Here is a 27,417-nt window from a genome sequence, read left to right as displayed (position 1 = left end):
TGGATTTGAAGTGCTAAGATTTTTTATGAGCAAATATGCAACTCTTAGCTTACTCATCATCTGTAAACACTTTAATCCATAAAACGCTGTTTTTAGCACTTTATAGTTTACAGATTGCCAATCCTATGATATAGGCAGTGTGAGTATAATTGTCCCCAGTCTACAGATGATTAAACAGGCTCAGAGGAATTAAATGACTTGCTAAAGGTCACAAAAGAGGGTCTTCTGATTCTAAGTCAGTGGTCTTTCTGTTATATCACTATGCTCCCATGGAAGTTGTGGGGAAGAGTCTAATGTTCAGACTCCTATATCTATCATAAGTGGTAGATGAATGGTAAGAGAAGACCAGATGAAATAGATGAGTAGTAATAATGATCATGATTCATCTTTCTATATTGCTTTGCAATTTACAAAGTCCTTGTTTCACAACAGCCCTGTGAGGTAGGCAATAGGTATAGAAGAATAAGTTTCATCGCTGTCATAAGTTAATAGGAGCATTTGTTAGCTTATCAGAAATCACTCCATTTTGTTTTAAGGCTCCATTTTGTAGTTGAGTTGTTTTGAGTCAGTTGTTTTTCAATAATAAAGCATTTATGTGGTATGATAAAAACAACATGTGTGTATTCTTAATGGATAAACATGTGGACCCTCTGATAAGACAGACAGCCAATGAAAAATACAAACAACTTCGTTAGTAATTTACATCATAAATACCAATGAAATTATATTGTAAACACTTAGGCTACCCATAATTAGAACTATAAAAAATACAACAGAGACCCTGGCCATTAGCCTGTTTATTTGAAGTGACTAGGACTGGCTCTTGTGTTTCCCATACTTAAGATTCAAGCGTATTCTCTTGAGGACAGTGCTATTTGCTGAAGACATGCCAGATGACCACCTTGGAGGGAGACACACAGCCTTAGGCTGGGAAGAGAGGGAGCCTTGTCATGAGTCCTGTATAAAATAAGCTTATCAGAACTTCTAATAATTAGGTTGGTGCTTTGTTCTTAGAGGAGAGTATCTGTGGCATGATTTGATTAAAAAGTTTGATTTTGTGCATCGAGAAGTGAAAGTCATATTAGTGTTTCAGTCACTGTTGGCATAAATAATGATAAATCAGCATGTACCATGCATTCCAATTGGAAATGCTGAAGTACCTAGAATAGCACCTACAAGGACAGCCAGTCTGGTTAGATGTCTGAATACTCTGCCTTGGGAAGAGAAGATAAAGGAATTGTGAAAGTTTAACCTGAAGAATAGTGACTTAGAGGGGACACGACACTTGCCTTTGAGTATTTCAAGGCTGATCATGTGGAATAGAGATTAGACTTATTTTTCTTGGGTTAAGAGGGCAGACTGTGGAAAAATAAAAATTGCACAGGAAAAAAAAATTCTCCAAGTGCAGAAAAAAATGATTAGAGTTGTTCCCACCACCCACAAAAATGGGCTTCCTTGGGGGGCAGTGTTCTCCATTACTGGAAGTCTTCAAGTGAAAGGTGGGCAGTCACTCATCAGGGATGTGGCATATAGGAAATTCCCACTATGGTACAGTGGAAATGTAACACTGGCTCAAGAATCAGAAGACTTAGGTTAAAAACCTACTTTTGATATTTAACTATCAGTTCAACATTGGTCAAGTTAGTTAATGTCCCTAGTCCTTAGTTTTCTCATCTGTAAAATGAGAGAGTTGAACTACCTGGACATAACTCTACCTCTATGATCCTATGATTCTGTTTTGCCCTTGTCAAACCTCATTTGGAACACTGCATCTGGTTCTGGGTGCCATAGATTAAGAAAAATAGTGAGAAGCTAGAGAATGTCCAGAGGAGGGCAACCAGGAATGATGAAAAGTCTAGAATTCATGTCATGTGGGGATCTATAGAAGGAATTGGGTTTGCCCAAAGAAAAGAAGAATTAGAAGGAACATGATAGCTGTCTTCAAGTATTTGGAGAATTGTCATATGGAGAAGGGATTAGGCCTCAGAAGGCAAAGCCCGGAATAATGGGTAAAAGTTTCAAAATGGCAAATTTAAGCTTGATGTCAGGAAAAAAATTCCTAACCATTAGAGCTGTTGCCAAATGGAATGGATTGCCTCAAGAGATGGGTTGGTTCCTCTTACTTGGAGGTTTTAAAGCACAGGTTAGACAATCATTTTCTGTGTTCATTATAGTGAAGATTCTTTTCTTGTATCAATTGGAATTAGTGTCTGCTGAGGGTCCTTCCAACTCTCAAATTCTGTTATTCTGTGAAGCAGTGAACCAGCCTGGTAATATTCATTTTTGAGACTGCTAAAATCTGTTTCAACAGCAGGTGGCATTCATCACCCAGATCCTAGGAAAGCAAGTTGGCTATCAGACTCATATATTTAAGGCCCCAGAAACATTTTGCTCTCTTTCTGCTTTCTTAGCCTTATTTCAACACTGACAAATTGTTGGCCATCTCTAAAGCTCTACGTGAAGGGGTCTTTTATATTTCCTGTTTCACACATGTAAAGAAGATAGATAACAGAAAGGGATGCATTTACCAGTAAGAGATGAGAACAGGGAGACAGCCAGCAGAATAGAAATGGGCCTGAGAAAGATGTTGAAAGGAAATGAGGAGATAGCTTACCCCAGGGCAAAAATGTAAAAGGCAGATTGATGTAGGAAAAAAAGCAAAGAGAAAAGAAGAGAGTGAAGCCTGAATGAGAAGGACAAGCTGCGGATGGACAGAGAAAAGAGGGAGGGAGAGGAGAAGAGAAATGAGAAGAGAGGAGGATGAAGGTGTTTAAGGGAGGTACTGGAGAGAATCGAAAAAATGTGGTCCTTGCCTCCTGCTCTGGTTGACTGTGAATGTCCTGACCTTCAGCCAGATTTATTTATCGTTGAATATTTATTATTACTGGATACATTATTCAGTACCACCACCTAGGATATTAACTGAGATTATTAAACTCACTTTGAATTAGAGTTGCCAAAAGGCCTTAATTTGAATGAGCCAGCCGACATTTTATCATTAAGAGGTGGCTGGATTCTTACCAAGGTGCATTGTTGTGACATTTGGTGGGGGTTTTTGGGGGGAAGTTTTGATTTTGGCAAAATCAAAATTACTACTCTGGTGCTTCAGGGACAGAGGCCCTTTCTCTCTGCAGAGGGAAGCTGCCATTTTTTATTAGACTCTAAGTAATTTATGGGTAATTGTTCACTGGATTTTTTTTTAAAGTACAATCTGATAAATACCATTCATAGACAAGTCACACCAGTCTTAGTACCTTTGAGAGTTTCCTAAATTCAATTAATTGGTCCTCTCTGAACCATTTTTCTGTTTTACTCAGACCTGCTTTTCAAACAAAATAGAGAAGCCAATAATCACTCTGAGTCTGAGCATTACTTGAAATTCATTCTGATACTCCATACCACGTTCTTTACCTAAGATTCAGTCCATCCTCCATCAAGCCAGACAAGTGATTTTCCTAAAGCATAGGTCTGACCATGTCACCCCTCTTCCTCCAAAACTCCAGTGGATCCCTCCAGGATCAAATACAAAATCCTCTATTTGGCATCCAGACCCCTTCGTAACCTCGCCTCCTCCTCCCTTTCCAGTCTTCTTACTCCCTGCCAAGCACTCTTCAATCCTGTGACATTGGCCTCTTATGCTGTTCCATGAACAAGACACTCAGTCTCTCAGCTCTGGGTATTTTCACTGGCTGTGCCCTATGCCTGGAATGTTCTCCCTCTTGACCTCCACCTACTACTTTTTCTGACTTCCAGCCCAACTAAAATCCCATCTTCTACAGAAAGTCTTTCCCAGCCTCTCTTAATTCTAGTGCCTTCCCTTTCTTAATTATTTCCTATTTATCCTGCATATAGCTTGCTTACATATATTCATTTGATTGTCTCCCCCATTGGATTATGAGCTCCTTGAGGGCATCGACTATCTTTTGCCTCTTTTTGTATCCCCAGTACTTAGCACAATGCCTGATACATAGTAAGTGCTTAATAAATGTTAATTAACTGACTATTGCCTTTCTGCTGATGTCACTAAAATACCTGCAGCAAACATAGGGGAAAATATAACAAAAGAAAGATAGGTATCAAAAGCTATAGGTTATAGATTTTGAGATGAAAGGAACCTTAGACGCTAACCCTCAACCCTAGTTTTATAGATGAAGAATCTGAGACACAAAGAGATAAAATGACTTTTCTAGGGTTATGTAACTAGCGTATATCTAAGGCAGTATCTGAACCCAGGGCCTTCTGATACCAATTCTAGTGCCTCATCGATCTGGATGAGTGGGTTCACTAGAATCAGAGAGTTATAGAATCTCAGAAATGAAACTCAGAGGTCATTTAGTCTAATGGACAAGAATCTTCTTGTTGTATTTAGAACGTTGACTCAGCAAATGGTCACCCAGCTTTTGCTTGAAGAGTTCCAGTGATGGATGCTTACTACCTCTTGAATTTGTCTGGAGAGCTCTACTTATTAGGAAAAGTTCCCATAACATCCCCCCCTCCATTAACTCAAAATTTAGTTTCTTTGCAGCTCCCACACATTGTTCCTGCTTCTTCCTTCTATTGCCAGACACAAATCTACCTCTTTTCTACATAACACCTCTTCAAATACTTGAATAGAGAAATCATATCCTCTTCCTTGAACTTTCTTTTGAAAATTTTCTATTTTGTTATTTATTTAAATTTACTTTTAACATTCAATTTTTCAGTTCCAAATTCTCTCCCTCCTAATAGACTTTCCCTTACCCATTGAGAAGGCAAGCAATATGATACCCATTATACATTTTGAAGTCATGCAAAACATATTTCTATATTAGTCACATTACAAAAAAGCAAGAAAAACGAAGAAAGTGAAAAACAATATACTTAAATCTGCACTCAGAGTCCTTCAGTTCTCTCTCTGGAGGTAGATAGCATTTTTCATCATAAGTCCTTTGGAATTGTCTTAAATCATTGCACTGATCCGAGTAGCTAAGTCTTTCACAGTTGATCATGATTAACAATATTGCTGTTACTGCATACAGTATTCTCCTGGTTATGCTCAGTCTTGAAGCTTTTCTTACTGCTAAATATGCTTAGTTACTCGAACCAGTCTTAATATGGAATGATCTCAAGGACCTTCTTCAAACTGCTCGCTCTTTTCTGGACACTCTCCAGGTTGTTAATGTCTTTCTCAAAGTAAGGAACCCAGAACTATATTTGTTACTTCAGATGTGATCAGACTTGGGCAGATTCCCATGGAACTTGCATGTCCCTAATTGGCTTCTTAAAGAAACTCATTTAACCTGAAACAAGTTTTTCATTTAAGTTTTGGTGAATGGTTTAAATAGGGAGATAATTCTGCATGAGTGCTATATTTAGAATCAAGAAGATGGGTTCAACTTCCTTGTAGTGTTACCATGGGCAAAATTGCCTAACCTCTCTGAACTCTAGTTTCCTCATTTGTAAAACCAAGATAAGTCCATAGCACCTACCTCACAAAATTACTGTGAGGACCAAATGAGCTCATAAATGTATATAGCTTCTCAAAACTTTAAAGCACTATATGAATGTGAGGACATTCATACAGTGCTTTAAATGAAGATGCTAATCTACCAAGATGCAATCCCATAAACTAGTTCCATTTATTAGCACAATATACCTCACCTATATTTGGCCAACCAAATTAATTTAAGGTACCTGTCAGTTAGCAAAATGACAGAAGTCATAGTCAGTCTGCAAACATCTTATAGGAAGATGATAACAGGGCTGGGGTATACTCTCCAATTTCAGCCCTTCAGATATGGAAAGGGAAAAAAGGAGGAGAGAATCCAATTTATTATTGGTCTTGGGGGTAGAAAATATTTTGAGTCTTCTCCCAAACTCACAAAGGAGATGGGACATGATCTACATTAGGGGATATTAACTTGGGATCTGTGAATTTAAAAAAATGATAACTGTATTACGATGTCATTGGTTTCCTTTGCAATCCCATGTATGTTATTGTATTCATTTAAATTACTTTGAGAAGGGCTCCATAGGCTCAGAGGTCAAAAACACACACAAAAAAATTAAGAACTCCTGCTAAGTGTCAGGTTTCAGACAAAAGCAGAACCCTGCCTGCCTGACCTGTCCAGAACTCTCTAGGTTCAAGAATATCTCTCAAATTTCTCTAGTTCCCTATGCTCTTTCCATCATACCATAGTCTGCTCTCTCACTAAGCACTGTAAAAACAGAGGAGGTCAGTGGACAGTTGGTGATAATTACATTGAACTCATCCACACAGATGGCCCAATTGGAAAAGCCAATCATTAATTCATTCAACCATGAAACAAATATTTTTTGAGCACCTACTCAGTGTGCTAGACACTATGGAAAATGTTGAGTTAACACCCAAGGAAGGTAAAAGTCTTCTACAGGAAGAAAAGACAAGAATGAGAATAGCTAAAATAATTTGCAAAGCATCACGAAAGATAATTCAAATATAAAAAGTAGAAATCCAAAGGGAAGAATGAATTGTCTAGTTGGGTTGAACTAGCTAGATGCCTGATAAATCTACACTTAGGCTAAAAGTGAATCACGCAACATTACAGTTTAAAGGAACCTAGAGTATATCATTTTACAGATATGCAACAGGGGACCAAGGAAGTGAAATTACTTGCTGAAGGTGACAAAAAATCCCAGAATTTCAGAGCTGGAGGAGATGACCTCAGACATCATCCAACCCAATGCATGTCTGTAATGGAGTGTTCTCTACAATACCTATAGCCTTTATTTGGAGACCTACAGTGAAAGAGGACACCATATCTCCTGGGGCAGGCCATCTCACTTTTAGATAGCTTTAATTATTAGAAAATTTTTCTTTATATTGAGCTAAAATCAGCTGCTCTGAAAGTTTTACCCTTTTGTTCCAAGCAGAACCAGCTGAATCCCTGTTTCCTTAATAGTCTTTCAAATGCATGAAGAAAGATCTTAATTCCAACTCCATCTCCCATGTCCAAGTCTTCTGCTTGGCAAGATAAAATCAGTTGCTTCAATTCTTCTATAGCATAGACTTCAGTATCACCCTCATGCTGGCTGTCCTCCTCTGAATGTATTAAACCTAGTGAATGTGGCACTCAGGAAAATAACATCATTCTCTAGATGCTGCCTAACCAGGACATGGAAGAACTGGGCTATCACTTTCCTTATTGGGGGCACTGAATGTATAAAAATGTAGCCTAAATTTAAGTTTGTTTTTTGGTCTTCTTTGAAACACTATTGGTTCATATTCATGGTCAATCCACTAAAACCCATAGAGCTTCCCTTTCCCCAAGACTTGTCTAGTATTGCCTTTTGCATTTCATATTTTGTGCAGTTGATTTTTTAAAATTAAAGTGTAGGGGTTTGCATTCCTCTCTATTAGACTTTGACCATCCAAGAATCAAATAATTGAAATTTTATTATATTACATTTGACTCATTGTCCTACTTCATCTGAAAAACTTTTTTCTTTTTTTCCTTTTATTATTTAACATTTTTAGTTTTCAACATTGATTTCCACAAGATTTTGATTTACAATTTTCTCCCCATTTCTACCCTCCCCCACCCCAAGATGGCATATATTCTGATTGTCCCTTTCCCCAGTCTGCCTTCCCTTCTGTCACCCCACTCACCACCCCCCCCCCACACCTTATCCCCTTTACCCTTACTTTCTTGTAGGGCAAGATAGATTTCTATACCCCATTGCCTGTTTTTCTTATTTCCCAGTTGCATGTAAAAACAACTTTTAAAAAAAAACTTTTTTCTTTTTTTGTTTTAGTATAACATGCCACAAGACACAACCACCATCTCCACTACCACCACCACAACCACAACAACAGCTAGCTTTTGTGTAAGGTCTGCAAAATATTTTTAAAACTCAACCAAGCAGGTAGCATTTATTAAGCACCTACTGATGTGCCAGGCATGATGCTAAGAATAGAAAGAAAGCCAAAAGACAGTCTCTGATCTTAAAAAGTTCACAATCTAATGTGGGAGACAATATGAAACAATTATATACAAAGAAAATGTATATATACACATGTATGTGTGTGCATGTGTATGTATGCACACATATGTATATATGGACATATGTGTGTATGTACATCTATATATGACAAATTGGGCATAGTTTCAATCAAACAATAAACATTTATTAAGCACTGACTGTTTGCCAGGCACTATGCTAAACACTAGGGATATAAAAAGGGGCCAAACACAGTCCTTGTCCTCAAGGAGTTTACAGTTTAGAGGGACTAAGAACTGGGAAGTCGACCTATCAATAAACATTTGTTAAGTGCCTAATTTGTGCCAGGCATTGTGCTAAATGGTGAGGATACAAAAAGAGGAAAAAGACAGGCCGGGTCTTCAAAGAACTTACAACCTAATACGGGAGACAACATGGAAAGAAATGCATGAAAAAGTAAGCTATATCCAAGTTAAATAGGAAATAATTAACGGAGGAAAGGCTTCTTGAAGAAGGTGTCGTCACCTACTTTGCATTTATTATTTCATTTGATTCTTACAACAAGCCTGGGAGGTTGGTACAATTATTATAGATGAGGAAGTACAGACTGAGAAAGGTTAAGGCACTTGCTGCAGGTCACACCGTGAGGAAGTGTTTGAGGCAGAATTCACACTCGGTCCTTCCTGACTGCAAGTCCAACGTTCTATCCACTGGGCCAAATTGCTGCCCATCTTAATCAGTGTTTGTTGAACTGAATTGGGTGTTTTGTCATATAAACACAACTTAAGTAGGAAATCTATTGTTCTAAACGTGTTATCTTAAGCTCCCTTGATTTCTAAGTAGCCGCCTGGTCACAAAAGCATTAGGAAGCAGAGATTAAAATAACACATTTTAGCTGTTGGCTGATGGCTTCTGTGCACTCGGCAGTGTAATGTGGTAATGGGGGTTCTGTTAAAGAGCCATTCTTCTCCATGCAAAGAAAAATGACTCCCTCACAACGTGTCCAGTAGCAATGATTACAAGCTGTATTAGGGCTCTACCTGGCTGGCAGGCGACGGGAGACACAGGGTACCGACTCCAGTGTTCTGGCCTCGGGTTGAAAGGCCTTAATAAATAGCCAGATTTCTATCACCTTTGGTCAACTGGGCGTTAAGTCACAGATGGCGCTCCTCTCTCAATTGTAGCCACCTTCATTTATACAGCACACATTCTGTTTAGCACAGAGGAACTGCAGACATTTTGAAGCGAGGAAGGTGCTGCTGGGATAGTCAGAGACCAGAGGATTTAGAGCTAGTAGGGACCTTAGGAATCATCTACTCCAAACCCTTCACTTGATAGATAAGGAAAATGAAAGTCAGAGAGGGCAAGAGACTAAGACTCAGTGACAGGCAGTCAGGTGACATTATGGAGAGGAGAGAGCATTGGGTGTGGAGTCAGGAAGACTTGAACTCGAATCTGGCCTTGGATATTTACTAGTGGTATGACCCTGGGCAAGTCACTTAACCTCTGCCTCAGTTTCCTCATATGTAAAATGGGAATAAAAATAGCACCTATATTACAAGATTTTTTTTTTTTGGTGAGAATGAAATGAGATACTATTTGTAAAGTACTTAGAACAGTGCCTAGCACATAATAGGTGCTCCTTCCCTCCTTCCCTTCCTTCCTTCCTTCCTTCTGTAAGAGATGGGGGGAAGAGTTTTGTTTCCACAGAGTTGAAGGTGTCCTTTTCCCCCTCCCCCACCCCAGCTTTAGCAGAATGTAAGTCAGGTGACTGATTGGACTTCCAGTCAGACCTCTGATCTAGCAGAAACCAGGCCTCAGGTCAGTTAGTTGAAAGGTCAGAGGCTTGTACACATGATTAAACGAGCCATTTGAGGACAGCGTGACTTAGGAATTGGGGGTTGTATCTGGCCAATGAAGAGCCTGGAGATTAGAAGGGAAAGCCAATAAAAGGACTGGCTTCCACGTGAGTCCTTTTGTACTCTCCTGTACTATGTTCAGGGGACTTGCCCATTTATTCACACTGAATAAATGGAAAACATAATTAAAGCGCCCCCACTTGGGTGACATCCTTTCTCATGAGGAAGCAATAAAATTCCTTTCTACTTTCTACCTTGAGAAGCCTCTGAATTTAATTTGGGGAAGGGTCACTGTCCCACACACTTCCTTCTTTCCTTCCTCCCTCCCTCCCTTCCTTCCTTCTTTATAAATGCTTCATCCCTCCACCTCCTCTCCCAAAAAACCCCAAACCCAGCTCTCCTCAAAGGAGTCCAGTATTCTTTCCATGATACATTTTTTTGTTTGTATTTTTTTTTAACTTTGTTTTCCCTATCTCATCTAGGCTGGAGGTGTAGTACCTTCTAATGGGCCTGGTCCCATTCTAGTAGGCTAGGGAGTTTTGACCTCCTCTGTTTCTGACTTGATCCTGCTAACACTCCCAAACTCCCCACCCCACCCCCACTCCTAGCCTGGTGGCTTCTTCCTCCCATGCAAATGATGAACTTAATTAAGATACTTGATTGGCTTAGCCTACTGTAACTCAGAACCGTGGAGCTCAAGAGACCCACCAGCCTCAGCCTCTGCAATAGCAAGTATTACAAGAGTGTTCTCCACATCTGGCCTTTTCTTTGACATTATTCTAGCAAAAGAAGACTTCTGAAGCAAGATCTGCTTCTCAAAGCAGCTCAGATCACTTGGTCTCCAGGAGTTAGTTTAGTGTAAAGGAAAGAACATCCATCCTGTGGACTTAGAGCACATTGTGCACTGAAGTTATGTGTACATATGTCTCACTCCCTTATGAGATTATAAACTCAATCAAGGCAGGGAGTTAATCCTAAAGGAAGGCAGAAGGGTGCTGTGGAAAGATCTCTGGATCTGGAATGGGAAGACCAGGGTTCAAATCTTGGCTCTGCTACTTCCTAGCTTCAACTTCCTAGGGCAAATTACCAGCACCCTCAGTTTCCTTATCTGTAAAATGGAAGAGGTGGATTAGATGACCTCCAAGAGCCTACTCTCTGTATCTGTGATCCTATAATTTCAACTGCACATCACTCTCATACTTTTTAAACATGCAATAGGTGTTTAATAATAAATGCTTTAAAATTTTTGTTCTTTTTTTGGTTATTCTGAATTTGGTAAACACTACAAATACAAACATTTCCTTATAAAAGAAGAGAGAAAGAGTAAATAAACACATTTTGAAGGAAATGAAGAACATTGGTCTGTGAGTCAGGAGACCTGGGTTTTAGTCACGGATCTTCAATTTACTAGGCTGGGTGACTTCGAAAAAATCACTTTCCCTCTATTTCAAGCCTCAATTTCTCATTTATAAAATGAGGGGTTTGAACTAATAGTAATGGTAGCACTTCATTTTCTTACCCCACAAAGTACAAGTATCATTGGGGGCAACCAAGTGGTGCACTGGACAGAGGATTGGGCCTGCTGCAGTTAGGAAGGCCTGAGTTGAAATCCAACCTCTGGTAAGTCAACTAACATTTGCCTACCTCTACTTCCCCATCTGTAAAATGGGGTTAATAGTAGCACTTAATTCCCTGGCTTTCTGTGAGGATAAAATGAGATAATATACATAAGGAGCTTTGCAGGTCCTAAAAAGTTATTATTATTAGTGGTGGTGCCCTCATCTTTTTTTAGTTGTTTTTCAATTGTGTTTGACTCTTCCTGAACCCATTTGGGGTTTTTGTGGCAAAGATCCTGGAGTGGTTTGCCATTTTCTTCTCCAGCTCATTTTACATATGAGGAAACTGAGGCAGACAGGGTTAAGTGACTTGGCCAGGGTCACACAGCTACTAAGTGCCTGAGGCCAGATTTGAACTCAGGAAGATGGAGTCTTCCTACCCCCAGTCCCAGTGCTCTATCAGACTAAGCTCCCTTAGCTGACCATGGTGTTCTTATTGCCCTTCTATAGATAAGGAAACTAAAATGTTAAATAACTTGTCCAGGGTCACGTAACCAATACACACTCAGGTATTAATGTCCGTGTAACACTGAAATACTGAAACGCCATATGGACCAATGGTTTCCTGACTCCAATTCAGAATCACTTTGCCTACATTACCCTGTCCCTGGGGACTAGTTATTCTCCCAAGTTCTAACACTTCATGTTTACGTTTCAGGATTCATTCCAGTTTTATCATTTTGCGAGTTTATAATTCCATACACAAATCTCACCTAAGGCAACCCAAACAAAGAATAATGAGGTTTTTTATAACTATTTACGGCTGGCGAAGCACCTTACACACAATCCATTGGATTCTCACAACAACCCCACCATCCTGGTAAGATTACTATGCCCATGTTACAGATAAGAAAAATGAGACCCAGAGAGGTTAAATGATCTTGCTCTTTGTCACATAAGTAATAGGTGCCAGAAGTGGAACACGAACCTAGTTTTCACTTGATTCTCAGTCTTTTCACAAAATCATACTGCCTCTAAGGTAAGTGGCTGTGTATCCTATTTTTAGTGTTTTTCAAGGCTGGACATTCTACAGCCTGTTTTCAGTTTTTAATCCTGTTTACAATTGAGAAGTTTTTGGTTATTTCCAGCTGGACTTGGCTGTTGCAATTTAAATTCAATTACTTGGGATCTAAAAAGTGATCTATTTCTTTTTTTCTTCTAGCCCTCAAGGGGAACTAAGGAATAGGTTTGAGACATTCTAGAAAGATGGGAGGTTACTGGAAGAAGAGAGAATGAAAAGGGCATTTAGCAGCTTCCCCCAGCAAGCTCCTTGAGGGCAGGGACTTTGGTTTTTTTTTTTCTCATATCCTCAGTGCTTAACACAATGCCTGGCATTTAGTAGGAATGTTATTAATGTTTGTTAATGATGATGATGATCCCTTAGTAGTCAGAATTATGCTCTGCATATTATAGATGCTGAATAACACAGATGACAATATCTTGGGAAAGAGATCTTAAATCAGCCTGTATCTCTAGACAGTTCCAATACCAATAATGTTCCCAAACTATACAGAATTATGATTTGTCCATAATTTTGTTTACTCTTCCCCTGATCCTCTTCACTTTCATTATAACTTTTTTAGATTAGAAGGATCAACACTGAAAACAAATGGAGGCTATAATGAAAAATTTAATTTTAATCTCTACCATATATTTTATATATATACATATACCTACCTACATATGTATGTATATATATTTTATATATATATATATATATATATATATATATAAAATCCCTAAAGTCAGTGTACTTTTAAGTAAGTACATATATGTATATTTATTGTTGTTAAATACATATAAATACATATATTGAATATTGATTAAATATATAATATATTTAAGAGATTAAATAAATGTACACATACATGTATACAAACATGCACACATACATACATATAAACACATACATACATATATATACACATACACAAAAACTTTTTTTTCCAATGACAATTCTATTTCCCAATCCTATATCTTTAGAACCATTTTACAGATAAGAAAAATGACACCCAGAGAAGTTAAATGCCTTACTCTTTGCTACATAACTAATAAGTGCCAAAAGTGGAATATGAACATAGTTTAGCCCTTGATTCTCAGTCAACACACCGAAAAAAAAAACTCCATTGTTCAGTGGTAGATTTAATAAGGATTTGAATGAGTTCTCCGTAGGATTTATCCTTCTATTTTCATGTAAATATTAATTCCTAGTAAGTGGAATGAACTCAAATGATGATTTAGATTTGTTCCACCAACGAGGACTTCACTTGTTAAATTGGGATATGCTACTCCGTAGGACAGCACAAAGATTAATTCCTGACTCCAGCTTGGTAAAATCAGTCATGAAATATTTTCTTAAGCTTTGTTAACTTCAAAACAAATGGTCTTTTCATTTTCTTTTTAATTAAGTGATCCTTCTACCCCCTAGTAGAAACTGAGTATAAATCTTGTACTTTACTAAAATCTTATTCAAAGGGAACCCTTGCACCTGATGAATAAAACATTATAAGATGTACGTGTGTGTGTGTGTGTTTTAATCTCACAAGAGTTTTTTAAAAATTATGAACATTTTCCAAGTATCTGATAAAAGAAGTCAGACAAAAACAAACAGAAGACTGATGAAGCTCCTTCCATGCTGCTGTTTCTATCTATCACATAGAGCTCTATGTACCATCCCATCAGTGCTAACAATTGTCTTTTTGCTTTTCCTAACTTAGATGCCTTAAGGTAAAAAAACTTTTTCTGTATGAAAAAATTTAAAACTGTAGTAATAACTCAACAACTTATTTTTCCTCCCTTATTCTCCCTTGCCTTCTTTTTTCCCCTCTTTGGCTTTCCCTTTTCTTTTTTCCTTTTAGCTTTCCCTTTCCCCTCATATGTGTTTACACAACTCTCAAATTATAATTTTCCAGCTCTTTACTTTCCCCCACTTCATTTACAAAAGCTCCATACTTAACAGTAATGCAACAGGACATTACAGAATCGTTGAGTTAGAAGGGACTTTAGCAGTCGTTTAGTCTGGAAACTCCATCCCTGGCTATCCTTACCATCTGGTTGCCCTTTTTCTCCAGTTCCCTGACACAATGGGCTAAGAATAGGATTTCTTATGTTCCTTCATCCCTACTGCCATTTTCATTCCCTTCCTTTGCCAGGCAACATTCTCTCCTCCTTTGAAGTTCATTCCATCACTGTTTACCATCAGTCCGTATCCTTGTTGCCATTATCTACTGGCCTCCAGGTTACCCCTTTCTTCCCCATTTTCCCAGCCCTTTCTTTCTCAAGGAGATGACTACCTGGCTCAGACTCTCTCTTTAAACAAATCTGTTTCCTTTATACTTGGGTATATCAATATATGGGTAGCAAGGTAGTGCAGTGGATAGCGCACCAAGCCTGGAGCCAGGAATATCTGAGTTCGAATCTGGCCTTGGATACTTACTAGCTGTGTGACCCTGGGTGAGTCACTTAACCCTTATTTGCCTCAGTTCTTCATCTGTAAAATGGGGACATAGTGGAGAAGGAAATGGCAAACAACTCCATTATCTTTGCCAAGAAAACCCCAGGGACAAAGTTGAAGGGGTCACATAGAGTTAGACACAAGTGAATGACAACAACACATTTATCTACCTATCTATATCTATGTATCTATCTAGTAAATATATATTGTTATAAACCCTCAAACATCCAGGTCTCTAGTTCAACTTCTTTAACTTCCACAATCTATAGCTTTGCCTTATCTCAGGCTACTACCAGGAATGCCATACTCCTGACAATTACCTATAACTGTTTAACTTCCACGATAGTGAGCTTTGAAATTATCATCACTGATCCTAATCTCTTAACTTTCTATCTCTTCCTCTGCCTCACTCCCCTAAAACCTGTTCTTATCCTCAATGGCCAGTTCATCCTTCCTTCTCTATTGTCCCAGTTCAGCTGGCTTTCCTTTCCTTTCTCAACACCTCAACTACATAATAAATACACTGTCTTTCACCCTTGATTCATTTGCCCCTTTGTTCTACCATTCTCCATGTCGTGCTAGTCCTGGATTGCTTCCAACATCTACTTTCTCTGCCTTCTACCTTGCAGACTTGATCCCATCCCATCCCATCCCATCTCATGCCATCCCATGCCATTTCACATCTTCCAGAAGGAAACCCCATCATTCATGGTCTCTCATTTTCAATCTTGCTTTGCCTTCAAAATGTTCAGATTAACCCTAATCTTAAAAAAATCTTCATTTGACCTTGCCATTTCTTCAAATACCACCTTTTATCTTTTTTTCCCCTTTCAATGGCTAGCTCCCAGAAATAACTGTCTACATTTACTACCTCCATGTCCTCATCACCTATGCATTTCCCAATCCTTTCTAATTTCCAACCCTACTGCTCAACAAAAAAACTGCTCTCTTCAAGATTATGGATGCTCTCTTAACTGATGAATCCAATAGGGTTTTTTGGTCAGTTCTCATCCTCCTTGACCTCTCTGCTATCTTTGACATTATTCCAAACCTCCTTCTGGACTCCTCTCTTGACTTCCGTAAAACTGCTCACTTCTTATATTCTTCCTACCAGTAAGGCTTCTCTGCATTCCTTCTCCCCCGGCTCCCATCACTCCCTTTTCCCCTTGTTGGATAATTACTGATTTCCTTTCCCCTTAGCATGGGTTTTATCTAGGACTCTGTCCTAGCATCCCTTTTCTTCACTCTCTACACTTGATCTCTAGGAAATCAACTAACTTTTCATAGATACAAGTATCTTTCTAAGTCGGCAGCACCCAGATCTTTTCACATACATACATACAAAAATATAGACCTACAGACAGAGATACATACATATATATGCATACATACACACAGACATATGTCTAGAGTCAGGCAATAATGATTTACTGCTGGATATTTTTCCTTTGATATCTCACCGATATCTAAAATGTAATATATTCAAATATATAATATATCTAAAGGTAACCGGTTAGGTTCCTCTAAACCTATGTTTCCCTTGTACTTTGTTATTCCCATTGAGTGTATAACCATCCTTTTGGACATCCAGGTTAACAATCTTGGAGTCATCCTTGACTACGTCTATACAATCTGTAAAGTCTTGCCAATTCTTGTACAATAACATCTTTCATATCTTCCTCCTTAAAAATAATAAGAGCTTTAAACTTTAAAGTTTGCAAAGTTACTCACTAATATTATCTTATTTAACCTCGTAGCAACCCTGAGGGGTCGGCACTCTTATTATGGTCACTATTTTGCAGTTGAGGAAATTAAGGAAGACAGAGGTTAAGTGACTTAGCCAGGTCATACATATAATAAATATCTCAGGCTTACTCAGAAAGACTCAGGGCATCCTAACTATGCTTTAGCCACTGCTCTCATCATTTCTCATATATATTCTTATAATAGCCTCCTATTTGGTCTGCTTGCTTTGTCTTGGCATTGCATCCTCTACACAACTGCGACATATATATATATATATATATATATATATATATATATACATACACACACACACAGCTTATATACACATGTATATATACACATAGACATACACATATACATAGATATATATATACACACACAGACACACACACACGTATATGTATGTGTGTGTATATATACATATATATGCACTATATATATGTATATATACACAAACATACATACACATATAATTTAGATCAGGCAAGGAACTTAGAAGCCACTGAGTCCAGCTCTCTCATTTCACAGATAATGAAATTGAGGCATAGAGATTAAGTGAATGACTTAGTTTTACAGCTAGGAAGTATCTGAGGTAGGATTTGAACTCAGTTCTTCTTGACTCCCTGTCCAGCAGCCTATCCACTATGTCATGCTGCCACTCCTAAATCATAGGACTTATTATGCCATTTTCCTGCTTAAATATCTGTCAACTCTGGGATAACATATAAAACTTTTAGCTTGGCATTTAAGGCCTCTACAAGCTGGCTTCAACCTAACTTTCTGGCCTACTATAATTTTATCTCTCTTTTCACATTCTAGCCAAATGGGACTTCTGATTGTTCTGTTAATTCAATACTCCACTTCCCATTTCCCAATCTCTGCACAATTTGTATCTCATGTCCGGCATGTACGCCTTCTTTATTTCTGCCTCTCAGAATCCTCACCTTGCTTCAGAGTTCAGCTCAGCTGCCATCTGTTCTGTGAAATCTTGCACAATTGTCCCACTACCTAATGCTCATTCTCTCCTGGATATTCCTTGTACAATATTTATTTTTGTAGATGTTGTAGCTCCCTAGTACAGGAGTTCCTAAACATTCTGGGGTCATAATCCCCTTTGGCAGGAGAGCCCATAGACCTCTCCTCAAAATAATGTTCTTAAGTGCATAAAATAAAATACATAAAATCACAAGGAGAAACCAATTATGTTGACACAGAATTTTCGAATCTTTCCAAATCCCAAGTTAAGATTAAGAACAGCTGCCTTAGCACAATGTAATCTTCTTCATTTTTATCTTTGTGTCCACAGTTTCCACCATGGTAACTAAAATACAATAGGAATGTAATAAATATTTGCTTAATTGATTCCAGCCAAACCTAGAATCACAGAATTACAAAATAACACAATCTCAGAAGTTGGAAGGTGACTTCAAAAGTCATCTAACCCAATCCATACCTGAAAACAAAGTCTTCTGTCACCTCTTTGACAAGAAGTCATCTAGCCTCTTGGGGCATAATTCCAGACTGCTCTCCAAAAAGGTTGGATCAGTTCATAACTCCACCAACAACAAATAGTGATGGATAGCTAACTACCTCTTGAGGAAGCTCATTCTACTTTTGGGTTCTGCCATGAATAACTAACTCCCTAGCTCTATCGGGATGGGTCCATTCAAAGATGGAATGTTTATTTTGAACACAAAGCATCTATCAGACAGTTGTGGGTGAATTAATAAGAAGAATCACCACTACTAATTTCAATTTGTTTAAAGCCCACCCTTGGGTTTGTGAGTAGTATTTACATCTGAGCATCAACCCCTCACAAGATGTGTCTTTCTGCTCATCATCTGGGTAGCCCCGCTGTGCTCAGTAATGTGGAGTTCCCTCAGAATGGGAGCTCTGGAATGCTTTGCTTACCCCTCCAGGGAGATGGCTCGCTGCAGAGTCATTGAGGGCTGACGAGTCGTGGTGCTGTGCTGAGAATGACTGTATGGAAAAAGAAAGTAGGGTGAAACCCACAAAAAAATCTAACTAAAGCGTCTTCACACATTCTACTACTTTCCGCTGTTACCATATATGAAAAGGGGGAGGACTTTGTGTAACAAAATACCCACTGATATTTCTCTAGGATATTTTAAGGGCTATAGAGTGCTTTAAGGTTTATAAAACACTTTCCTCACATCAATCCTGTGAGGTGGGTAGCATAAGCATTATTAGTTCAATTTTACAGATCACAGGGGCATAAATTTAAAGCTGGAAAGGACCCTAGGGAGCCCTTCACTCATTTTACTGATGGAGGAATAGAGGCCCCAGGTGGGGAAGTCACAAAGTCACAAAGCTAGCAAGCTTAGAGTTGGGGCTCTAACCCATGTTTCTCAACTCCAGCTCTAAGCACTCTATGATGCTGTAAAGGCAGCTAGGGGGAGCAGCAGATAGAGCGCCAGGCTGGGAGTCAGAAGGACCTGAGTTCAAATGTGACCTCAGACACTTACTAGCTGTGTGACCCTGGGCAAGTCAGTTAGCTCTGTTTGCCTCAGTTTCCTTATCTGCAAAGTGAATTCGAGAAAGAAATGGCAAACCTCTTCAGTATCTTTGCCAAGAAAACTCCCAATGGAGTCATGAAGAGTCAGACATGGTTAAAAAATGACTTAAAATGATGCTGTAACAAGTACCACTAATTATTTCTGTGTAACTAATCAAATATAGTTTCATTCTTCTCATTTTGCTAATGACAGTGAAATCATAAACGCAGAGATGGAAGGGGCATTAGAGGTCTTGTTGACTAACCACCATTTTACAGATTAAGGAACTGAGGTTCAGAACAGCAAGGATTTGCATCCATGTCAACTGATGCCTAATTACCTTAATGGAAGATTTTCTTGGATAATTCTCTTAATTTTTGCATATAATTTTATCATAGGAAATGTCATACAAAGATAAAGCATGAAATTATATATAAACATGTAAAATCATGAATTCAGAAAATTGTGAGATTAAAAAAAACCCCACATTCCAATGCCTTATTGTAGATTGAGAGTGACTGAGGCATTGTAAGCTATTCCAGAGATACTAGAGATGCAAAGATTTCAAAAGCTGCTGCAGGGCTTAAAAAAATTGAATATAGGCCAGATGATGGACTGCTGTTTCTCTACCATTTGCTGAACCACTGGGGAAGAGCTCATGATCAGAAGTTGAAATCTGAGTCAGTAGAGGAAGTTTCCACTCCATTGATGAAATTACATATCTTTTAAAGCATCAATGAAGACACATGATTGGCAAAGTGGGAAGAATGAAGCTATGTCTCATTAGATCCAAAGACCTTTAAAGAAAATGGATTCTGCAGAAACTACTGGAAATGCTTATTACAGCGTGGTAAAAACAATGCTATAGATCACATAATATCACAAGGTAACATTTTACTATTTGTGAGCTAAAAGCATAAACAAGTAGCTTGTAAAGTGCTTCCTTCACTCTCCCATCCCAAGTCAAAAAATCTTTTCTAGACTGGACAGATAGTCACCTAGCCTTTGTTATAGAAGGGGAGTTTATAAGAGAGGCAAGGTGACGAGGAAGATAGGGTGCTGGAATATAGTCAGGCCAGATCTGGCTTCAAATCCTATTTCTGAAATATAAGCAAGTGACTTAACCACACTGACCCTCTTTTTCATCTATAAAATGTGCAAAATAAATGAGACTCGTCATACATACTTGACAAGGATTACTCTGAGAATCAATATGACATTGTACGTAAAGTACCTTGCAAACTTTAAAGTGTTATATAAGTGCTTGTTATTAACAAGGTGGTTTATTTTACCATTGGATAGGAATGGTTCCTATATATGTATTTTCTGACCCTCCATCTGAGTTCTGCCAGGATGACACACTAGGTTGTAAACCTCTTGAGGGCAGAGACTATATCCACTTACTGTTTTGTATCTCTCACAATACCTAAGGTAGTATTTTGTCCACAGTGGCAGACAATAAGTGTTTCTAGTTTGAATGCCTGTATCAGTTATAATTAATAATTAGTATGATACACTATGTATTGTCAATCAATAATTAATTATAAGTATTTACTATGTGCCAAGCACAGTGCTGAGCTCTAAGGATACAAAGAAAAAGGAAAAACTGTCTCTGCCCTCAAGGAGCTCACATTCTAACGGAGAGATAACACATACATATGTAGGTACATACAAGGAACATACAGAATAGAGGGAAGGTTATTGTTGTTTGTCCTTTGTTCCTGAAGAGGACCATGACATCAGGAAGGTGATGTCATGACTCGCAAGTGAATTAGATTTAAGTGAGGCAAGGCCGTGCAAAGTCACCAGCCTTACCCTCTCCTCTGGAACCATCTGGGTCCAGTGGCAAGATTTAGATCAGGATGACTGGAGATGGCCCTGGATGCAATTGGAGACCTTGGCCTTTTTAAGCTAAGGTTTTTCCCAGGTCACAGTTTGTCTGAGGGAATGCCTATTTAGTGATTAAAGATTGGTAAACAGGAAACAAAGAACATCCTCTTTGACCTAGTTCCATACCCCGACACCCTCCAAGAAAAAATCAGTCTAGGAGGTGAAGACCTTCAAGGTTTCTGGCCAAAACAGAAACAATTGCTATTTACACTCACTCTGAGCCATCAGAAACCAAACATCGACTAAACATTGAGGCTTGGACTGGGACCTATTGTTGGGCAATCATTGACACACAGAGTGATTTGGTTAAAAAAGAAATCTAGCCTGTAAACCTCAAGATGTCTTGATAGGTTTCAGTGATCAAGACGGAAGGTAACCTTAAAGGGGAAGGGATTATGAGATATATCTTCCTTAAAAACAGTAATTATTTAAGCAAGTTTAATCAGTCAATACTACATATGCCACAAAGAGTTCATTGCTAAGGATAAAATAAATGTGTGTAAGAATATCTGATTGTTAGTGTAAGGACCACATGTTAGCTAACAGAAGTTAGCCCAGAGATGACAGGCAAAGATCAATGATTGATGATCATCTCTTTTTCATCTCCCATAACTTGCTTCACATTTCTCTAATCCACTGAACAGGTATTATTTTATATAATGATTTTCTATGTTTTGTGTCTTCTCCCTTTACCAGATTATAAGCTCCATGAATGGAGGCTAGGTGGTGAAGTGTCAGGACTGGAGTCACGAAGACTCATCTTCCTGAGATCAAATCTGGCTTCAGACACATGCTGTGTGATACTGGGCAAGTCACTTAACCCTGTTTGCCTCAGTTTCCTCATCTGTAAAATGAACTGGAGAAGCAAATGGCAAACCACTATGGTATCTTTGCCAAGAAAACCTCAAATGGGGTCATGAAGAAACAGATATGACTGAAATGACTGAACTACAACAAAAAACTCCATGAGGGCAAAGACTGTGTTCTATTTAAATTTTTCTCTCTCCTTCACTTTCCCTTGCCCCCAGGCTTCACCCAGTGCTCTGCACATAGCAGGTATCTGATTTAATAAAGTGTTCACTGAACAAATACTAAAGGAAGGTTCCTGGCATATTGGATGGACCCTACATTACCCTCCCCTTACCATTACAGTAAGTTTGTTGGACCCTGAGGACAAGAAGTAAACAGGATGGGCAAGTCATGAGTGGGCTGAACTCTGTCTCGTTAGAGGGAATACCTTCGTTAATGAAGCCCCAGAGCCAATGGAGGTCTGGAATACTGTTGAATGGATTACTACAGAATTCTGATTTCCGGGCACACTTAATAAACATACTAATAGAAATGCTTAATAATTCTGTTTTACTCAAATCTAAATTATGGAAAGATTATACTTTTAAAAATTATCAATGACATTCATTATATGAAATGGAAAATGACAATTTCCAAAGGACATGTAACATGTTCATACTCCATATATAAAATCAACCCTTATCTTATTGTATAAATTATTCTTTAAGAGTAAACTTAGAGTTCTGTGATATGAAATTTCAATGGTGGTACTTTTATTATCGAGTCTTCTAGAGACCACAAAACATTGTTTTTAAGCACAGGTAGTAAGGACAGATACAGTATATTTCATGAGTGCTCAAGAAATGCAGGTTGTAATTAGGATATATTTTATTGTGAAAAATGTGTTGGAACAGAAGGCCTGCATTTCAGTCCCAGATTTTCCAATAACTAGCTGTGTGCCTTTGGGCAAATGGCTTTACCTCTTCAGCTATCTGAAGCTCAGTTTCTTACATGAAAAATGATGGGCTGGGACAAAATGACCCTTCTAGTTCTAACCTGCTCTGTTTATGCAAATAGAATCATAGATTTCGAACTGGAAGAGATCTCAGGGGTCATCTAGTCCGACTGTCCCATTTGGTTGACCTAGTAACCCAAGGTAATGGAGCTAGCTACAAAGCAGGGATTTGAACTGAGGTCATCTGATTCCTAATCAAGTGGTCTTCCTAAGGCTTCATGCTACCTTTCATTATGTGGCAAATCAAAAACACAAGAGAAAGAGGTTCTGGTTATATAATAATGAATTTTTAATTAGGCTTGGTAATAATCAATAGATTGATGGTCAGTTGTTTCTCTCCACAACCAAAAACAAATGACATGGAGAGCCTGAAAGCTTTAAATAATCCTTGAAAGGGGAATTCCCTTAACAACTGAAAATCAACCCTGATTGGTGGATATTTAATGAGGAAGTGGGCTAGGTTACAGTCCTTGCAGCCCTTTCTGCACTTCTTAAACTGTGGGTAACTTTAAGAAGTGCTGGAAGTTTTTGGCTCCTTCTGCTGATAACATGGCTTGATCATGAGACTCAGAGGCCTCCAGCAATCTGGACAGGGGAATCTATGTCCATTCAGATTACTCTGGTTGGTTTTCTCCTTCATGAGCTGCGTCACACTAAACTCTACTGGAGGGATACAAGGAAAGAAACTCATTTCCTCAGAGTAAGAACTAGTCCAGATAGGATTCTATTTACATTTTAAACAGAAGTAGGGTCTCTTAGTTGCCTGGGGTCCTGTCCAAGATGGAAGAACTTGTACCTTGAAGGCTAAGACAATCTCAATCAGCCATGTCTTTTAGAGGTTGACCTTCCACAGGAGCTGGGCTTCAATAGAGAAACAGAGGAGAAGGGGCAGCTAGGTGGCACAGTGAGTAGAGCACTCGTCCTGGAGTCAGGAGGATTTGAGTTCAAATCTGGCCTCAGATACTTGACATACTTACTAGCTGTGTGACCTTGGGGAAGTCACTTAAGCCCGATTGCCCTGCCTTCCCCCTACTAAAAATTAAAAAATAAAGAAACAGAGGAGAAAAGCCTGGATTCTAATTTAATAATTGGTTATTACTATGATAGAAAAATAATTTTCTCAGTTAGTAAGAGGCAGGTTAATAGAGCATTTATTAACATTTACTATGTGCCACGAGCATAGTAATCATAGAATACTAGAAATAGAAGGAAACATAGGAGCTCATCTCATCTAATACTTTCCTTTCACAGATGATATTGAATGAATTTTAGAAGCATTTCCTTCTACTTTTCATTCATGTGATTGGACTTCTAGATTTTAGCTCAAGGAGGCAGCATGTGACCAGGTATATGCTCTGATAGGTAAGTGCCAGGGAATCTACACCTGTGAACCCTTGAGGTCCAGATTCTGGCCCCTATGGATTGGTATGATTTCAGCAGAAATGCAAGTTCTAACACTGGTCTCAGTAACAATTTAAGTAGGAAACATAGGAGATACGTGAAGCAAAAAGCCCCAGGAGGCTCAGTGAGGGTAAGCTAAAGAGAAAGTACTGTGATCAGTTCATACAATTGGATGGTATAGTACAACTTCTGGAATTACAAAAGGGAGTGAAAAGTCCAGCCTTTAAAGTGAAAAATGTGTACTCGAGCAAGTCCCCAAGTCACAGCAATTGTCTTCTATAATGAAGTGCTACCTACTAGCTGAGCAATGTAGACAGCCCATTCCGGTAACATAACACTCTTTTTTTGTTCAAACCACAATGCTGGTGGATCCTGGGGATCAGTTTTTAATCTAGTTCACTATAGGGTGAAGACCTGAGAAAGGAAACAACATAAGGTTTCTCATGGTGTCTAGTTATTTATTAAGCCAACTAAAAGGGTGCCATAAGAGCACATCCAAGAGGAATTCTAACTTAGAAAATGGAAGCAGGAGTCAGAAGAGGGATAAACAGGGCACCTTGGAGGCAACCAAAGCCACGTTTGCCATGCAATCACAGGCAGTGAAGGGAATGTCAGTACCTGGTAAAGAGAGCTACAGCCCAGATAATACCTATGGGATCATTTTCATTCTTCATTTCTTTTCTATGCAACCAATCAGCTCCTAGAATTAAAAAGCCAGTGACGAGGAGAAGTATGATATGGGAGATAAATCAACGTACAGCTGCTTAGCCCTGACGTGCCATGACAAAACATTACAGGATGGCTATTGTGCGATTTGTAGGCATGAGTTATGATGAATGTTGCAAAACTAAGGATTCTTTGCCCACAGTAGTCTGGGAATCCCAGTTGTCCTGAGTCTGCAGGGCTGAGTCACATCTAAGTCTACATGCCTTTTTAGGTTCACCTGCCACTGGATCAGGCCTAAGGGAGGCATCCTATTCACCCTGGGAGCATAGAGTTCTTTGGGTAGAGTATCCAGAGTCTGCATTTGTAGGCAGAAAGAAGGAACTGGATGGTTTTCCTGGGTTGGTTGGATTGGGAAGGGGCTAAGAGTGTGTGTGGTGGGGGGAAGATTGTGATAAAACCTGGTCCACCTAGACTTTACTTTTAGAATACAATTTTGAGAGTGTGTTCCTGAGGCTCTTGACATCCTTTGCAACTGGTAGCACAGTGGATAGAGTGAATAGAATGCTGAGCCTGGAATCAAGAAGACCCAAGTTCAAATTGGGCCTCAGATGCTTACCAGCTGTGTGACCCTAGACCAGTCATTTAACCTCTGTTTGCCTCAGTTTCCTCACCTGTAAAATGGGAATAACAACAGCACCTACTTGGCAGTATAAGATAATGGTTGTAAAAAGTACTTAGCACAGTGCCTGGCACATAGTAGACAGTGTAGAAATGTTCATTCCATTTCCTCTCCCTTTACCCCTTGAGTGAATCAATCCATAAAGACAAGAACAATTCCCTTATTATCACAGTGATAATCCTAAATGGAAAATCTATGTTAGCATCAGCTAGGACAGATGTGGCCCTGCCTTATTTTATAGATTTGGGGACATACTAAATTAGATTACCATGAACATATGTCTGGGGGTTATTTGAAAAGGTGGGGGGTGTCTTTCCAATAAAAGACCTATTAGCTTTCTATTCATCTCAGTACAGAATAAAGCAGAAAGAGAGAACCAAAAAGGCTACTTTTCAATAATTCTCTTATCTTCAAAATGAAGAAAAAGGTCCCAAACTGCTGTCTGCAGCAATAGTATTTGCTGAGTGATATCTGGCACACTCGCCCTGTTAAATTAAAAATGATCTTTGAGTATAAGTATTTAAATCACAGTATTAAGCACAGGACATAAAGAACATAACTATTTTTGATGGATGACTTTTTAATTTCCTCATTCTTTGGAGAAATGAAAGCCAGGATAAGTAGTCCTTATAACATACCGTAATGTTAGATGACTCTGTCTCGAAGGGGAATTTGAGAAAGGGGCTCTCTTCTTGCCCTTTATTAACTAATAAATAGAGTATGCTTATTTAATTTGATTCCTAACAACCAACCTAATTTGGGAAAAGCCTTTCTGACTGCACAAAATTCTATCATTAAACAATTTTCCTGAGTTCTTTTGGAGCTCATATTATCAGGCACCCAATATTAGATCTAGCACTGGACATGGAGTCAAGAAGACGGGTTCAAATCTTGTCTCAGCCTTTTACCATTTGTGTGACCCTAGGTAAGTCACTGGACCTTTCTGGGTCCTAGTTCATCATCTGTGAAATGAGGGGGTTGAATTAAATGGCCTCTGTGGTCATTTCCAACTCTAAATCTATGATCCTGTGACATAAATAGTTCCCTCAAACTAATCGAATATGCTTGAGGTATGGTGGCACAGTGGACAGAGTGCCCGGCCTAGAATCAGGAAGATTCATGTTTGTAAGTTTAAATCCAGCCTCAGACACTTACTAGCTATGTGACTGTGGACAAGTCACTTAACCCTGTTTGCCTCAGTCTCCTCATCTGTAAAATGAGTTGGAGAGCGAAACGGCAAACCACTCCAGTATCTTTGCCAAGAAAACCCCAAATGGGGTCATAAAGGGTCAAACACAACTGAAATGACTGAACAACAACAACACAGAGCAAATACATAGAAGAAGACAGACCACACAATTTGATGGAAAGTAGAAAAGTAGAATCAGAAGACCTGGGTTCAAGTCCCACCTATGCCACTTGGGCAAATCATTTAACTTTTCTGAGCCTCAGCTTCTTCATTTGTAAAACAGAAACAACACTTATATTAACTTCTTCACAGGTTGTAGTCAGGATGAACTGATGTAACCTATGTAAAATACTTTGTAAACGCTAAAGTATTACTAAATGTGAATGAATGAATGAAGTACTTTTAAAGTCCTACTATGCTCTAAGCTCCGGGGATACAAATAAAGAAGTAAGAGTGTCCTTGCTTTCATTCTGATGGAGAACCAACAGTTTCAGCTTGAGCTGGATAGAAAGGGGTTGAAAATGAATTCAAGGAGGTGGAGGAGGAAAAAGTAGAGTTGTTGGAATGGTTGCCTTTATTTCTTCATCATGGTGGCCATTATCATCTACATCCACATCTTCTTCCTCCTCATTTCTACC

General features: G+C 38.8%; 1 protein-coding gene across 1 annotated transcript in view; it reads right to left on the bottom strand.

The window, feature by feature from the left end:
- LOC118835785 (disks large homolog 2) overlaps positions 1–27,417 on the bottom strand; it is a 654,221-nt gene that overhangs the window by 566,124 nt on the left and 60,680 nt on the right. The window contains exon 2 of the mRNA XM_036743051.1: positions 18,546–18,614. Within this exon, the coding sequence (XP_036598946.1) occupies positions 18,546–18,614 (69 nt within the window). The remainder of the gene's footprint in view (positions 1–18,545; positions 18,615–27,417) is intronic.

This window comes from Trichosurus vulpecula, chromosome 2 (assembly GCF_011100635.1).
Source record: "Trichosurus vulpecula isolate mTriVul1 chromosome 2, mTriVul1.pri, whole genome shotgun sequence".
In the NCBI taxonomy this organism is placed as follows: Eukaryota; Metazoa; Chordata; class Mammalia; order Diprotodontia; family Phalangeridae; genus Trichosurus; species Trichosurus vulpecula.
The sequence above is the reverse complement of the archived record's forward strand: the minus strand, read 5'-3'. Positions and strand labels throughout refer to the sequence as shown.